Source organism: Odocoileus virginianus, chromosome 5 (genome assembly GCF_023699985.2).
Source record: "Odocoileus virginianus isolate 20LAN1187 ecotype Illinois chromosome 5, Ovbor_1.2, whole genome shotgun sequence".
Lineage (NCBI taxonomy): Eukaryota > Metazoa > Chordata > Mammalia > Artiodactyla > Cervidae > Odocoileus > Odocoileus virginianus.
This window is the reverse complement of record NC_069678.1, coordinates 31,473,228-31,489,923: the sequence shown is the minus strand read 5'-3', so window position 1 is coordinate 31,489,923 and position 16,696 is coordinate 31,473,228. Positions and strand designations below refer to the sequence as shown.

The window sequence follows — 16,696 nt, the reverse complement described above, 5'->3', positions numbered from 1 at the left end:
AAGTGTGGTTTCCGGGAAGGAGCTCATAATAGATAATTCCCTTCCAATTCCATCGTATTCACATCACCTTCTTTGGATGAAGATCAGCCTTCGGTGTGGTTGGTGGTGGTTCCTTTACATTGCCCCATGATCTCTTCTATTCCACATTATTGCACAATAATGTACAATAATGTCCACTTTTCACTGCCTGTCACAACTGGCTTTAAAAAGAACTTTCTCATTATGCTTAAGTAGGGAATTGCACGTGGAAATATGGTCAAAAAGGGTTTTTTTCACTTAACCCAAACAAAGTGATTAACATAACCAAGCTGATGCAAATGATTTTCAACACTTGATTTGAATATTTTGAATATGTCAGCTATCTCCCCGTGGTATAATGCTGACTAATCTCAAATAATGTCTTGATTTGATTGCTATTAATTTCGAGTGGAGCCTGAATGAGGGCCTGGTAACCCACTCCAGTATTCCTGCCTGGAGAATCCCCATGGACAGAGGAGCCTGGTGGGCTACAGTCCACAGGATCACAAAGAATCGGACATGACTGAGCAACTAAGCACATAATATCCTAACTTTACACCAGAAATGAAAAGACAAGCCATAGACAAAAAATATTCACAATGCATATATCTGACAAAGGATTCATGTCCAGAATATACAAAGAACTCATACAAATCAATAAGGAAAACCATTAACTGCCCAATTAAAAATGGGCTAAAGGACTTCCCTGATAGGCCAGTGGTTAAGAATCCACCTGCCAATGCAGAGGACATGGGTACGATCCCTCGTACAGAACACTGCACATGCCGCAGGGCAACTAAGCACATGAGCCACAACTACTGAGTCTCCACTCCAGAGCCCACAGCCTCCAACCACTGAAGCCCGCACACCCTGGAGCCCACGCTCCGCAACAAGAGATGCCACCAACCAGTGAGAAGACCACCACTGCGACTGGTCGCCGCAACTAAAGCAAGCCGGCACAGAGCAATGATAACCCAGCACAGCCAAAAATAAATAAACAAAAAATTTTTAAATGGACTAAAGACACAAATGGACACCTCACAAGAAAACATACAAGAGGTCAATATATATACAAAAAAAGTTCATTATTATGAGGTACCACTATACACCCACTGAATGGCAGTGTGACCTCAATATCCACTTTGGAAAATTGTGCCAGTTTCTAACTAAAGCTAAACATGTGCCTACACTAGAACCTAGCCATTCTAGTCCTAAATATTGTATATACCCAAGTAAAATGAGTACATGTGTCCACAAAGACACTAAAAGAAAATTCATAACAGTTTAATTAATAATGGTAGAATGTCAGAAACAATTCAAATGTCTACCAAGAGGAAAATAGGTAATTTATGGCATATTCATATAATAGAATCCTACACAACAACAAAAAGAAACAACACAAGAACATAACAATCTCAGAGACACTATGTTACTGAGTAAAGCAAGCCACACACAAATTAGGATATACAGCATGTATCCATTTATCTAAAGTTAAAGAACAGGCAAAACTAATCAATGATAACCAAAGTGATAAGCCTTCTGTGAGAGTAAAACGGATTGGGAAGGCACACAAGGGCCCCAAGAGGGGTGATACCATTTTCTGAATCTTAATTTGGGTGAAAAGTACACAAAAACTGTTATCAAGTTGTACCCTTAAAAGCAAACATTAAGTGCATAAAAATAAAAATGAAATTTAATATTAAATAACAATTTAACAGAGAAATTAATGATATAAAAGGTATAAAATAAATCCACACTACAAAGCAGTAAAAAAAAAAGTCATACAGAAAAAGCAAAAGATATAAAATATAATCCACAGAAGAAATAGAAGGGGCTAAAGTCATATTAAAAGATACTTATCTTCACTAAAAAAATCTAAAAAATATCAATTAAAACTAACACTACTACAATACCTATTACGCAGCAGATACTGAGAAGGCTGACAGCATCAGAAATATGTGTAAGTATGGTCACATGCTATCTTTGGGGTTCTATTTGGTACAACCTTTTTGGGTGGCAAATTTGCAATACCATTAATATTTTATATGGATATATTGTAATCTCACTTCTAGGAATAAAAATGTTCACTGCAGTACTATTTGCAATAACCAAAATTTAAAGCATTTCAATCTCCACCAGTTAGGTAAGTACTTTAATAATTTCCTCCTATATCCAAATAATGAGCATTATTGAGCCATTTCCAAACTGATAAAAAATGGTATCTATGATATTGTTAAGGAGAAAAAGAATTATAATCACTGTATCCAGTAGACCTCATTGTTGCTGTTCAGTCGCTAAGTCTACCTGACCCTGTGACCCCATGAACTGCAGCAAGCCAGGTTTTCCTGTCCTTCACTATCTCCCTGAGTTTGCTCAAACTCATCTCCATTGAGTCAGTGATGCGATCCAACCATCTCATCCTCTGTTGCTCACTTCTCCTCTTGCCCTTAATCTTTTCCAGGTTCAGGGTCTTTTTCAATGAGTCAGCTCTTCACTGCAGGTGGCCAAAGTATTGAAGCTTCAGCTTCAGCACCAGTCCTTTCAATGAATATTCAGGGTTGATTTCCTTTAGGATTGACTGGTTTGATACCCCTGCTGTCCAAGGGACTCTCAAGAGTCTTCTCCAACACCACAGTTCAAAAGTGAAAATTCTTCAGTGCTTAGCCTTCTTTATGGTTAAACTCTCACATACATGGGCTTCCCTGATAGTTCAGCTGGGCAATGCAGGAGACCCTGGTTCAATTCCTGGGTCGGGAAGATCCCCTGGAGAAGGGATAGGCTACCCCACTCCAGTATTCTTGGGCTCCCCTCTTGGCTCAGCTGGTAAAGAATCTGCCTGCAACGTGGGAGACCTAGGTTTGATCCCTGGGTTGGGAAGATCCCCTGGAAAAGGGAACGGCTACCCACTCCAGTATTCTGGCCTGGAGAATTTCGTGGACTGTATTATATATAGCCCATGGGGTTGCAAAGAGTCGGACATGACTGAGTGACTTTCACTTTCACTTTTCACTTTTGGCTATACTGACCTGTCTGCAAAGTGATGTCTCTCCTTTTTAATACACTGTCTAGGTTTGTCATAGTTTTTCTTCCAAGGAGCAAGCGTCTTTTAATTTCGTGTCTGCAGTCACCGTCTGCAGTTATTTTGGAGCCCAAGAAAATAATATCTGACACCGTTTCCACTTTTCCCCCACCTTTTTGCCACGAAGTGGTAGGAACCTCTTTAGCGTAGAACAAAACCAAAACTCAGATATGTGTGTACATATTTCTCAACTTACATATTTCTAAATTTATAAATGACTATTTATAAATTATATATTATTTACATATATAGAGAAAAATTGGGGAAAACAAACATCAGAATGTTTAGAAGTTATCTCTGGATAGTTAAGATTTTTAAGGAGAGACAATTTTTACATACTTTTGTACTGTTTGAAAATTATTAACAAAATGACTAACAATAATAAAACATTTTTCCATTTTTTAATATTCATACCTGCAAAGCTTTTTCCTTCTCATTTGTCAGTTCCTGAGAATGCTTATTTGACAATGTAGCTGTGTGCGATGCCCATTCATTCCGTAACTTATCTAATTCTTGGATCTTTTCTGATAATGTCTACAGTAGAGTTCAGCACAAAATATTAAAATTCTTGAATATGTTATTAGATTGGAACGTAATCATATTTGCAAAGGATATAAAAGAAAATGAAATCACATCTTTTCTTACATTCAAAGTCTTTTCTTACACAGATTTCTTTGTATTTAAAGAAATTAAGATTAGAATAAAAGCAATTTTAGAGTTAACATGGCCCACAGTATAACTATCACTAACCTTTCAGTTAAATCTGGCTCTTCACTACTCAATCCTCTCCTCTGGCATTAAGAAATAAAGCAACCCAGGGTAGAGCAAGTCAGTCATAAGTAGTACAGATGACCCTTAAACAACACACAGGTTTGAAATGTATAGATACATTTATATTCAGTTTTTTTTTTCAATAAATACGTACTACAGTACTACACAATCCATGGTTGGCTGAACCTGAGGATGTGGAAACACAGGTACGGAGGACTGACTACAGACTTATACAAGGATTTTCAACTGTGCAAAGGGCTGGTGTCCCTAGCCCCTGTGTTGTTCAAAGGTCAACTGTAGTTTACTTATATACCTAAAAACCGGTAACACAGGTTCCCAAGATGGGCCATATGGTGCAGGAAAATTTTCTACTTGAAACCATGCAGCTTATCAGATACTTTTATCCTCAATTTCAAGGAGAAGTTATTACTGAAATGATGATTAATCTATCAGAAGAATTAATTCTAAACAGAAGGAAGGAAAGATTTAGAAGACAGGAACTGAAATGCCATTTAGACAAGAAGAATGAGGTGAAAAAAGAGGAGCAGAACTAACATGTGACAAATACTATATGTTATTTAATGAAGACTTGGAGAGAATGTGTCATATATTAGGGATAACAGAAACGTTTGGATAGAAGAAGAAGAAAAAGCACAGATTAAGATAATTAACTGGTAGGCGAAGGGTGACAAAAAGGAGGATGAATTCAACAGTAGCATGCTTTGAAAATAAAAATACACAAAAGCATAGACTTGATTTAAGAAGCGATTCAGAGCCCATGTTTGGATGACTTACAAAGAAAAAATGAAACTTGAATTACCTTTTGTGTGAAATTCAGTTGCCTGGTAACATCATCCAGTGATTGTGTTAATGATAATTTTTCCTCCTATTTATAAAAATAATAAAATATGCAGCTTACAATTTAATCATCTGTAACTGTGCTACACAAAGTACAACGAAGTATATAGCATCAGCACCAGCCTGGGCGTTTGTTAGAAAGAGAGAATCTCAGGCTCCGCCTCAGACCTTCTGAGTTACAATCTGCACTGGCAAGACCCCTGGATTTGCCTAACCTTAAATCCAGAGATGTACTGATTCATAGTATTTGACTTTCTGAAAACTCTAAAGGGGTATCCCAATGCTGTTTCCTTGAGTATATATTTTATATAGTTATAGAGCACTCTGTATTCTTCAAGATACTTTCATGTATTTTATCTCGTAACTCTAAAGGGGCATCCCAATGCTGTTTCCTTGAGTATATATTTTATATAGTTATAGAGCACTCTGTATTCTTCAAGATACTTTCATATATTTTATCTCATTTAAGATAGCTCAGAGGGTAAATATTTCCATACATATCCACAAGCTAATGAAATCAAGACGCAACAAGCTTAAGTGACCTGCTCAAGGTCACAGAAAATTAGTAAAAGCCCTGGGACCTAAGTTTCTCAATTCCTGGTCTATTTTATCTTCTAGTACCATGCCTAAAACAATAAAATAAAGTCAGTGTGTGTTATAAAAATTTCCTGGATACCTTTAAAAAGACTTTATTCAGAAAATAAAATCTAGTAGCAACATAGCTTTTCAGTGGATTACCAGACAGCTCTGGGACTTATTTTTAAAAAATAATTTAAATTCAAATCTTACCTTGCTACATTTCAAACAGTCTGCTAGAAATTTCTTTATTTCCACATCATTTCCAGGTAAAAGTTTTAGTGAGAGGTGTGTCAGATGCTTAAAAGGATTTGTCTCTACCACATTTAAAAAAGCAGGAGAGTTATCCAAAATAGCTTCTGTAGAAACTAACTGCAGCAAAAACCTTTGAAGAGAAAGTGTCACATAACACATTTATGAGACAGTGACAACTCTCCCAATGAATCATGAGCCCCACTGGATTATCAATGATTAAAAGGATCAGAAAAGGGAGCATCCTGGACTCAAAGAGGCCAACATGAAAGGACTCTCAACAGTAAAACTGGATTAGTGTAAATAGCAAAATGGATACTTATTTACTGATTGAAAACAGTGAATATATAAATGTCCATGAGTTCATAATGAGAAACAGATAAGGAGAGAAAGCAAAAGACTAAAAACAAAAACAAATAAAAAACCCATTAAAACCACAACGCCAACTAGAGTAACAATCCTGACTCTGAAAACTGACAATTTAAAAATAAGAACTGAAAAAAATAAATAAATAAAAATAAGAACTGAGCATTTATCCCTTTCTGTATGAATTTTCAGAGTAATCAAATAGCTCTTATTGATGAAAGAAGTTATTTTTCATAGAAGAATTATACCTAATAAATATAGAAAGAAAGATGGAATTGGAAAAGCATAATTTTGTACTTACTAATGAAATAATTCATTCAAACAAGAATCACCAATTGATGAAACTTACAGATAAAAGGTTGGAAAGCTTTACAAAGAAACGATCAGGCGTTAGCACTAAACAAATGTGGATACACTTGAACCCAAAATCTTATTCTTCCCTTTGTCCAGTTCATCAGAAAAACATACACTTGAACACTAACAACAAACTATCAAAAAGAGAAACTAAGGAAACAATCCCACTTACAACTGCACCAAAAAGAATAAAATTTCTAGGTATAAACCTACCTAAGAAGGCGGCAGACCTGTAATCAGCAAATTGTAACACAAGACACTGATGAAAGAAATCAAAGACAATAAAGATGGAAAGATATACCATGGATTAATTTGTATAAATAGTGAAATGGATTGAAAGAATTAATTTTGTTAAAATGACCTCACTACCCAAAGCAACTGTCGGATTCAATGCAATCCCCATCCATTCTCCAAGGGCATTTTTCACAAAACTAGACCAAAAATATTTTAAATTTGTATGGAGAAGGAAATGGCAACCCACTCCAGTGTTCTTGCCTGGAGAATCCCAAGGACGGAGGAGCCTGGTGAGCTGCAGTCTACGTGGTCACACAGAGTCGGACACGACTGAAGTGACTTAGCAGCAGCAGCAGCAGCATGGAAACACAAAAGACCTCAAATAGGCAAAACAATCTTGAGAAAGAAGAACAGACTACCTGGATGAATCATGCTTCCTATCTTCACACCTTACTAAAAGTTATGAAGTCAAAACAGTCTGGTTTGGCAGACTGGCACAAAAACAGACACTGATCAATAGAACAGATCTATAAAATAGATCAATGGAACAGAACAGAGAGCCCAGAAATAAACCCACACACTTATAATTAACTAACCTACCACAGAGAAGGCAAGAATACACAACAGGGAAAGACAGTCTCTTCAGTAAGCTGTGCTGGAAAACTGGACAGCTACATGTAAAAGAATAATATAGAACATTCTCTTAACATCATACACAAAAATAAAACTCAGATTTCCCCAGTGGTCCCTGTAGCTCAAACAGTAGAGAATTTTCCTGCATGCAGGAGACCAGGGTTCAATCCCTGGGTTGGGAAGTTCCTCTGGAGAAGTGAATGCAATCCACTCCAGTATTCTTGCCTGGAGAACATCACAGACAGAGAAGCGTGGGGGGCTACAGTACGCGGGGTCTCAAGAAGTCGGACACGCCTGAGTGACTAACAGGCACACACCAATGGGTAAGAGCCTGCCTGCCAATGCAGGGGACACGGGTTCAGCCTCTGCTCTGGGAAGACCGCACATGCCGATGGCAGCTAAGCCCCTGCACCACAACTACTGGTTCTGCGCTCTAGAGCTCACACACTGCAGCTGCTGAAGACTGTGCCCTGGAGCCCACGCTCAGTGAGAGAAGCCGCCTCAATGAGAAGCCCACAGGCGGCAACTAGAGAAAGTGCAGCCACGAAGACCCAGGGCAGCCAAATATAAATAAACAAATAGAGCTCTTAAAACAATAAACTCAAAATGGTTTAAGACCAAAAGGTAAGACCAGAAATCATAGAACTCCTAGAAGAAAACACAGGTGGGACATTCTCTAACATAAATTGTAGCATTTTTTGTTTTTTGTCTCCTAAAACAAAAGTAAATAAAAGCAAAAATTAACAAATGGGACCTAATCAAACTTAAAAAGCTTTTGCACAGCAAAGGAAAACAGCAACAAAACAGAGAGACAATCACTGAACAGGAGAAGACACTTGCACATGACATGATCAATAAGGGGTAACACCCAAACCACATGAACAGCTTACACACTCAACATGAAAAAATAAACAAACGGACTAAAAATGGCAGAAGACCTGAAAAGACATCTTTCAAAGACACACAGAGAGACATTCAACATGGCTAATCATCATGCAAATGCAAATCAAAACCACAATGAGATATCACCTTATATCTGTCAGAATGGCTATCATCAAAAAGAAGACAATGAATGTTCCAACACCGTTGGATTGTGAAAAACAGTAGGGAGGTTTCTCAAAAAACTAAAATAGAACTGTCATATGACCTAGCAATTCCATTCCTGGGTTCATATTTGAAATAAAAACACTAATTCAAACATGAACCCCAATATTCATAGCAGTATTATGAAGCTTGACTTAAAACTCAACAATCAGAAAACTAAGATCATGGCATCTGGTCCCATCACTTCATGGCAAATTCATGAGGAAACAATGGAAACAATGACAGACTTTATTTTGGGGGGCTCCCAAATCACTGCAGATGGTGACTGCAGCCATGAAACTAAAAGACACTTGCTCCCTGGAAGAAAAGTTATGACCAACCTAGACAGCAAATTAAAAAGCAGAGGCACTTTGCCAACAAAGGTCCATCCTGTCAAGGCTGTGGTTTTTCCAGTGGTCATGTATGGATGTGAGAGTTGGACTGTGAAGAAAGCTGAAGGACGAAGAATTGATGCTTTTGACCTGTGGTGTTGAAGAAGACTCCTGAGAGTCCCTTGGACAGCAAGGAGTTCCAACCAGTCCATCCGAAATGAAATCAGTCCTGAATATTCATTGGAAGGACTGATGCTGAAGCTGAAACTCCAATACTTTGGCCACCTGATGCGAAGAACTGACTTGTTGGAAAAGACCCTGATGCTGCAAAAGATTGAAACTGGAGGAGAGGGGAACAACAGAGGATGAGATGGTTGGATGGCATGACCGACTCAATGGACATGAGTTTCGGTAAACTCCAGGAGTTGGTGATGGACAGGGAGGCCTGGCGTGCTATAGTCCATGGGGTCACAAAGAGTCAGACACAACTGAGCAACTGAACTGAAGATATGAAGGCAACCCAAGTGTCCATCAACAGATGAATGAATCAAGAAGATGTAGTATATGCATATTCTTGATATGTGTGCATATATATATATACACACACACACACAGCAGAATACTGCTCAGCAATAAAAAAAGAATGAAATTTTGCCATTTACAGCAACATGGATAAACCTAGAGGGTATTATGCTAAAATGAAATAAGTCAGGAAAGACAAATATTGCATATCGCTAATATGAGAAATCTAAAAAATACAACAAACTAGTAAACATAAAAGAAACAGAGATAGAGAACTAGTGGTTACCAGCAAGCAGAGGGGAAGGAGGAGGCAATTCAGGGATTGAGGATTAAGAGATACAAACTGCTATGTATGAAGTAAATAAGCTACTAGGATATATTGTACAACACAGGGAATATGGCCAATATTTTATAATAACTATAAATAGAATATAACCTTGGGAAAAAACACATACTTGATGCTATTAAATATTTCAGATAACTTTAATGGCTTTGTCAAGATATGAAAATTAGGGGGTAAATATTTCTGATTTTATAAATTTGAGATTTATGAAGCTCTTAGCACAGCTTGGATAAGAGAAAAAGATACTCAAAATACATAAAATATTTTGCCATCAACTTGTCTTACAAAGAAAGAGTCTGTCTTGAGAGAAGTTTAATGATAATAGTGCTCTCCTGAGACTTACCTTGGAATTTCTTTCGCATATTCTTGAGTACACTGTTGAAGGAGATCTATGAATTTTTGTGGGAAAGCTAAGAAGTCTACCAGAAGACCTTGCTGGAATTTTAAACTATACAGAAGACAGGAAAAGAAATTTTTTCTTTTAGAATTTTAATTACTGTATGTAATTATAAATAATATCCTGAAAGGTTATTTTTTTATTTACTGAACACCCATCATAGTCAAGAACTAAGCTAGAAAACTTTGATTTTTATAGAGCTTATTCAATTGGAGGGAAAAGGTCAATAAATCTAGATAAAGCTCCAAATGCTAATAATCTATGAAATATGTATTTTCAAAAGCAGCCTGAAAAATTACAGTATAAATAGTCCAGTGATCCCCAAATACTTAATTGTTCTTAATGAGTATGTGTTTCAAAGGAATAGCACTGATACATACATAAAACTTAAAAACTTACTCATTCCTAGATTAAATATAAGATAAAAAAATAAATTTAGTTACCTCTGAAAATCTTCCTCTGAAATAACAAGGTTATATAGAAAAAATGGATCCGCATCATCAGTCAGACGGATAACTAAATCCTAAAAGAAAGATGGCTATTTTTAATGTTTTCAGTAGATCCAGCTTTCAGAATAATTTCTTCCTCCATGAAAGTGAAATCACAATAGCATCAGTGTATCTCTGTTACAGCTCAGACGGCTCTGCTTTCTGGTGCTGCTAGGTTTTTAATGTCTTTGGAGATTTTAGCATCTTAAACAGGGTGGATACTCTGCTCCTTGAGAGCCACATGGGGTGCAAGGTGAGAAGGGATGGGGTCTATAAAAGTTAATTAAATGCTAGGAGCTGAAAGTTGAAGAATATCATTCTATCAGAGGCTTAGGAAAGTTCAGACCTACCTCTTACTCCACTAAGATAATGTGACAAAAATATTCTTTACCACTGATGTCACATTCAAGTGTATTTTCAGTTTCCCTCAAGTTAATTATCTGGTATTTCCAAAATGGCAAATACATCAGCAGAAATGACAGTCATCTACCCTAGATAAGAAAGGAGCATTTGTTTCTCAGGCAGAGGACAGGGGTATCAGGTGACAGGTTGCCAGGGTTTCTTCCTAAAAGCCTATTCTCTACCACTCCAGGTGGCCAATGATGTGGAACCCCCATCTGTTTTCAAGTTTTAAATGAAGTGAATACCTTTCACAAAGACCACTTTTCAGGAAGTTAAATTTACTGTATGGCAGATCATCACAGCATCTAAAGCCAACAGAAAAGTACTGTACTTCAGAAAACACTGGCAGAAGGAAAACAGGACGAGCAAGATGTCAGAGCACTAATAAAGCATAAGCATTCAGGTTAAGAATAAGTTTCTGCCTTGAAATAAAATCTACTTGTGGCTACTGAGGAATTGCTAAGGTCCTAGAAAACTCTGAACCACTTATGAGTAGGGCTAGAAAATAAAGAGGTACAGCAAGCACAAGGAATAAATATAAGAATATATAATGTCTTCCCTGGAAAATTTGTGGTTCAGCTGGTAAAGAATCCGCCTGCAATGCAGGATACCTGGGTTTAATTCCTGGGTTGGGAAGATCCCCTGGAAAAAGGAAAGGCTACCCACTCCAGTATTCTGGCCTGGAGAATTCCATGGACTATATAATCCATGGGGTCAGTGGGAGAAGGCGAGGGTGGGATGTTTCGAGAGAACAGCATCGAAACGTGTATATTATCTACGGTGAAACAGATCACCAGCCCAGGTTGGGTGCATGAGACAAGTGCTCAGGCCTGGTGCATTGGGAAGACCAGAGGGATCGGGTAGAGAGGGAGGTGGGAGGGGGGATTGGGATGGGGAATACATGTAAATCCATGGCTGATTCATGTCAATGTATGGCAAAAACCACTACAACATTGTAAAGTAATTAGCCTCCAACTAATAAAAATAAATGAAAAAAAAAAAAATCCATGGGGTCAGTCCATGGGGTCTCAAAGAGTCAGTCGGACAGAACTGAGCGACTTTCACTCTCACTTTTTCACCCTGGAAAATTAGCAATCTAGGTATTTTCTCTGTCTCAGAAGGCCTTGTTCTTAAAGCAGCTTTATTTAAATATATTTTTAAACCCACCCCAAGATGCTATTAAAAAAAACTGAAGCTGTTACTAATACTATTAGATCCTTGAATATGTTAAGAGAAAGCTATAACACAGAGAAAACAGATGTATTTCTTCACCCTCCTTTCTATATCACATCTCTGTTAATGATTCACACTTTTAAATCAGATATAAGACTGATGCTCTTAACAACTATTGTCAAAAAGCAAAAAGATTCAAGATTCAAGAACATCTCCCTGCAGTGCTTCAAATTCATTCTATACTCACATTTACATGAAATGCCAGTTCTACAGGATAGCAATATATATTCAAGTAACTTTAAAAAGTGCAATGAAGGAATTCCCAAGCAGTTAGGACTCCAAGTTTCCACAGAAGGGATATGGGTTTGATCCCTGGTCTGGGAACTAAGATCCCTCAAGCTATGTGCTGCAGCCAAAAAACTACAATGCGGAAAACCTAAGGGGACTGTTGTCCCAATCTCCAACTCTTGCAAGCTTTAGAAATATATGGTGTAATATCTCTCAGTTGTTGTCTTAGATTTTACCACCCCAGATCTGCAAGTTATAAAATGGCCCAAAATTAAAAAGCAAGATGATATTAACAAAAGATCTCACATTCTTAAAGAATGAAAACAACTATAATGTACAAAACACCGTATTTCAGAAAAAGAAAAATATTTATTTCAAAATATACAATACCAACCTTTCTGTGAACAGGGTTAGAAACTGATTGTAGTTCAATGCTCAGTCTAATACTCACTCTCCTGTGTGAAAAGATACGCCCAACCATCAGAAACATTCACATGCAATACATTATCACTACCATTTGTATAGCTAACATTTTCCATTTTAAGCCACAAGATCCTCCACAGGTTGTCCCTAACTTATGAATACATGTTTGGAAAACACAATGGATTTGAAATTTAACTTCCTGTTTTTCCGAAAGTAATCAGGTTTTTAACCTTAGGCTAAACTTTTTCTCTCCTGTAAAGAGAGATTGTTGTGACGGTTAAATGAGATAAATGATGTGGAAAGCCTATTATCAGCTTGGTATACAACCTCACTGGACTGATTTTCAAATAGCATCTACTGAAAAGCATACCATCAGGTTTACAATGATTTTTCACATAAAAATATGAACTGAAAATAAATAAAAAATAAAAAACTGAAATGACCAAATTAATTTGAGAGTTATCATTTGAAAATTAGAATACTCTGAATGTCTGCAACCAAGGAAATAAGATGACATATTCACTTATGTATACACACACACAAAAACTTTTCAGATCCACAAACTACAGTGTTCAACGGACTCTCCATACAATATATTCACAGAAGTACTATCAACAAGTTAATTATCTATCTAATCCTAGAGTAACTCTAAACCCTAAAAGAAAAAAAAAGAAAAAACACAGCTTTTTGCACATTCTATACTGCATCTTAGAAAATCCAGTATCAAACAGAGGCATATAAATAAAGGTTCATAAACATTAACCAAACTGAGCAAAAATGTAAAAAAAAAAAAAAAAAAAAAACCTCAGCAAATAAAGGGGTAATGGTGAAAAAAATATCTCTGCACAAGTGGTTCTCAAACTATTCTGCTAGAATTAAATAATAATGGCCTTTTCCTGATGTGCAAGGAAAATAAATTTGTTCAATTTTAAGTTATTCTTTTAAAGATGTGTTTTAGATTTTTTTCACATTCTACCACAGAAGTACATACATAACAACTGAGTGTTGATGGAAAAACGTGGCAATAGTTGACTCAGGCTAAAGTCAATAGTTTAGTTTTTTATGCTCTGACTTGCAGTTTACATTGGTTCAATGCATGTTATTTTAGTTAAATTTCTTATTGAACATATGACTGGATGTTAAATTTTAGTTCACATGATGAGATTACCATAATTTGTATATTAATATCTAAAAAAGAATAAACAGTATCGGTAAACAGCACAAAGATAGGAAGAATTCTCTCTAAATAAGAGAATGTTTCATTTCTATTTTTCTAATATCTAAAGCAATATATGTGAAAATATTAAATTCCTACTCCAATTCCATTTACGTATTCTTAAATACGTAAGAATTTATGTATTTACGTGGGGAGGGGGTGCAGGGGGAGGAACACGATGACTTTCAATTTCCTAATTTATAAGAAAAGTGAACCAGGTAGGTCTGTGAGGACCTTTCAGCTCTGCAATGTCATCATGTTTACTTTTCATCTTCTGAGGTTTTTCCTAGTACATATTGCCATAGTGATATGACACTGTGGTTGATAACTTTACACTTTTTTAAATGTGAGGGTTTCTCAGGTAGCTCAGTGGTAAAGAATCCGCCTGCCAATGCAAGAGATTCAGGAAGATCCCTTGGAGTAGGAAATGGCAACCCACTCCAGTATCCTTGCCTACAGAATTCCATGGACAGAGGAGCCTGGAAGGCTACAGTCCATGGGGTCACAAAAAGTAGGATATGACTGACCAAGTAACACACACATTCCAAAAGGCTATATGCATTAGATGATGGGAGGAAAAAGAGGAGGAGAACCCCATAAATTAAAACTATTCCCCACATTCAGTTCAAAAACCTCCAGAGCAATAACTTGTAGGAAAATGTGAGCTTTCAGAGGATCTGAAATCAGAAATCTTTTCTCCACTGTAATGGTTAACATCATAGGAACATTATAAAACAAGTTTAAAAAACAATTTTAAAAATGCTGTTTCTCAAAATAAATGTCATAAATCTGCGTAACATCCTCCCGATCAGTTAGATTTGACATTAGGAGAACTGGATTCTAGCCACCTCTGACCCCTAATAGTTCTGACCTTAAACTCTCAATTCAAACAAAAGCTGCTCTAAGCCAGGTACTATGCTGGGTGCCAGGGATACAAACAGAAATAAACATGGTTCATGACCTCATATTGAGATCATATTAAATGACTTTATCTTAGATTTGCTTCTGATGGTATTCTAAGGCTTTAATACATACACTAGTAAGTGTCTTCCAGGCACCCTGCTTATATCAACTTATTTAACAACAATCTTGTTAAGTAAATATTATCTCTGTCATTCAAAGAAAGAACCTGAGATGCACAGAGTTGCAAATTTGGGTAAGGTCACACTGCAGAGCCCAAATCAGAACTCAAATCTTTCACTTATACCATGCTATCTAACAAACAAATAAGGACAATTAATTTCAACTTAGGTAACTTTTAAAACATCCCTATAAAGAAGGAATTTAAGACAGACATAGAAGTCGTGAAAGAAAAAGCATCTGAGGTAGAAGGAAGAGCTGGAGTAAAGGTAAAGTATTGAGAGTATCAGGTACACTCGGAGGATAGCACATAGCCCTGCATGACTGCTACACTGGGAAGAGGAGCTTAAGGGGGGAAAAAAAATGAAAAAGCAGGTTGGTGTCAAACCATGGGCTTCAAAATTTTGTACCACTTTTCTCCAGACATAGTTCTCTGGGCACTACCAGTCTTCAACTGAAGTTCCTTTTTCTCTATGACTTCAGTTCCTTTGCATTACTTCATGCATTAGTCACTCTTTGATAATAGCTAATGGTTAGTGAATGCTCGTAAGTTCCAGGCACTTATTTTATGCTCATAATAATCCCACAAAGCAGGTATTTTATTTTTATCAATTATAAGGATGAGGCACAGAGAAGTAAGAAAAATTGTACAAAATTAAGCACTAACTGGTAAAGTGGAATCTAAACAGTGTGGCTCCATAGCCTATTTTTTTTTTAATGTACAAAACAGAGGGATTATAAATCCTTTTTTTTTAAATTGAAGTACAGCTGATGTACAATGTTGTATTAATTTCTACTGTACAGCAAAGTGACTCAATCATACGTACATTTTCTTTTGCACGTTTTTTTCCATCATGGTTTATCACAGGATATTAAATATAGTCCCGGACCTTGTTGTTTATCAGAGCCTGAACTCCTAACCTGTGCTATACTACCTCTAAATGGAAGAACTTTTTGTCTCCGCTATTAAAGGGAGTTCCTTGAGGGCTAGAATAAAAATAGCTTTGTTGCTGTTGCTGCCATTGGAGGAAGGTGGTAAGGAGGAGAAGAGATTTATATTCTCAGCACCTAGGACAGTGCCGGGTACACAGCAGGCTTTCATAAATATTTGTTGAGCTGAACTGGCCTTGACTACTTAACTAGAGTCTGGACTGTTTTTCCCATAAGAGGTTGGCAAACTTTATCTGTAAAGGGTCAGATAATAAATATTTTCGGCTTTGCCAGCCATAAAGTCTCTGTCACATTTATTCATTTCTCCCCCTATACCACAAAAGCAGCAATAGACAATTCTTAAACAAATGAGAATGGCTGAATTTAATAAAACTTTGTTTACAAGAAAAGGCAATGGGCTAAGGAGCTTCAATACTGGAATCAGAAATTATGCCCCCCACCTTTCCTTTTTCTTTCTATAATCATTCTAGAACATGGGTATCCAATAGAGATACAATGGAGCCACAAATACAAGGCACACATATAATTTTTTAATTTTCTAGAAGTCACATTAAAGAAACGTATTTCTCATAGTAAGTCTTCAGTCTAGTGTGCATTTTACTCTTATGTACCTTAGTTCACTTTAGATCCATTTCAAATGTCAACTATAGTTGCTCCCATATAGTGGCTCCCATATTTGGCAGCACAAAAGAACCACCAAGTAACCTATAGATCTCCACTTAACAGCAGCTGGTCTTGGTACCATCTCCTTGCCTGGCCTGCCAGTTGATTTTGAACCTAATTCTGAACTATACACCAGTTTCACATTACTGGTAGCTCAATATATCAATGTTTTCATTTTTAGTCACATTTCACAC

General features: G+C 36.8%; 1 protein-coding gene across 2 annotated transcripts in view; it reads right to left on the bottom strand.

Annotated features, from left to right (window-relative positions):
- SASS6 (SAS-6 centriolar assembly protein) overlaps positions 1-16,696 on the bottom strand; it is a 50,593-nt gene that overhangs the window by 32,864 nt on the left and 1,033 nt on the right. For both annotated transcript variants that reach the window (XM_020906058.2, XM_020906057.2), the window contains exons 2-7: positions 12,564-12,624; positions 10,262-10,341; positions 9,765-9,869; positions 5,516-5,687; positions 4,689-4,754; positions 3,512-3,631 (exon numbers count right to left, since the gene is read on the bottom strand). In XM_020906058.2, coding sequence (XP_020761717.1) covers positions 3,512-3,631; positions 4,689-4,754; positions 5,516-5,687; positions 9,765-9,869; positions 10,262-10,341; positions 12,564-12,624 — 604 coding nt within the window. The remainder of the gene's footprint in view (positions 1-3,511; positions 3,632-4,688; positions 4,755-5,515; positions 5,688-9,764; positions 9,870-10,261; positions 10,342-12,563; positions 12,625-16,696) is intronic.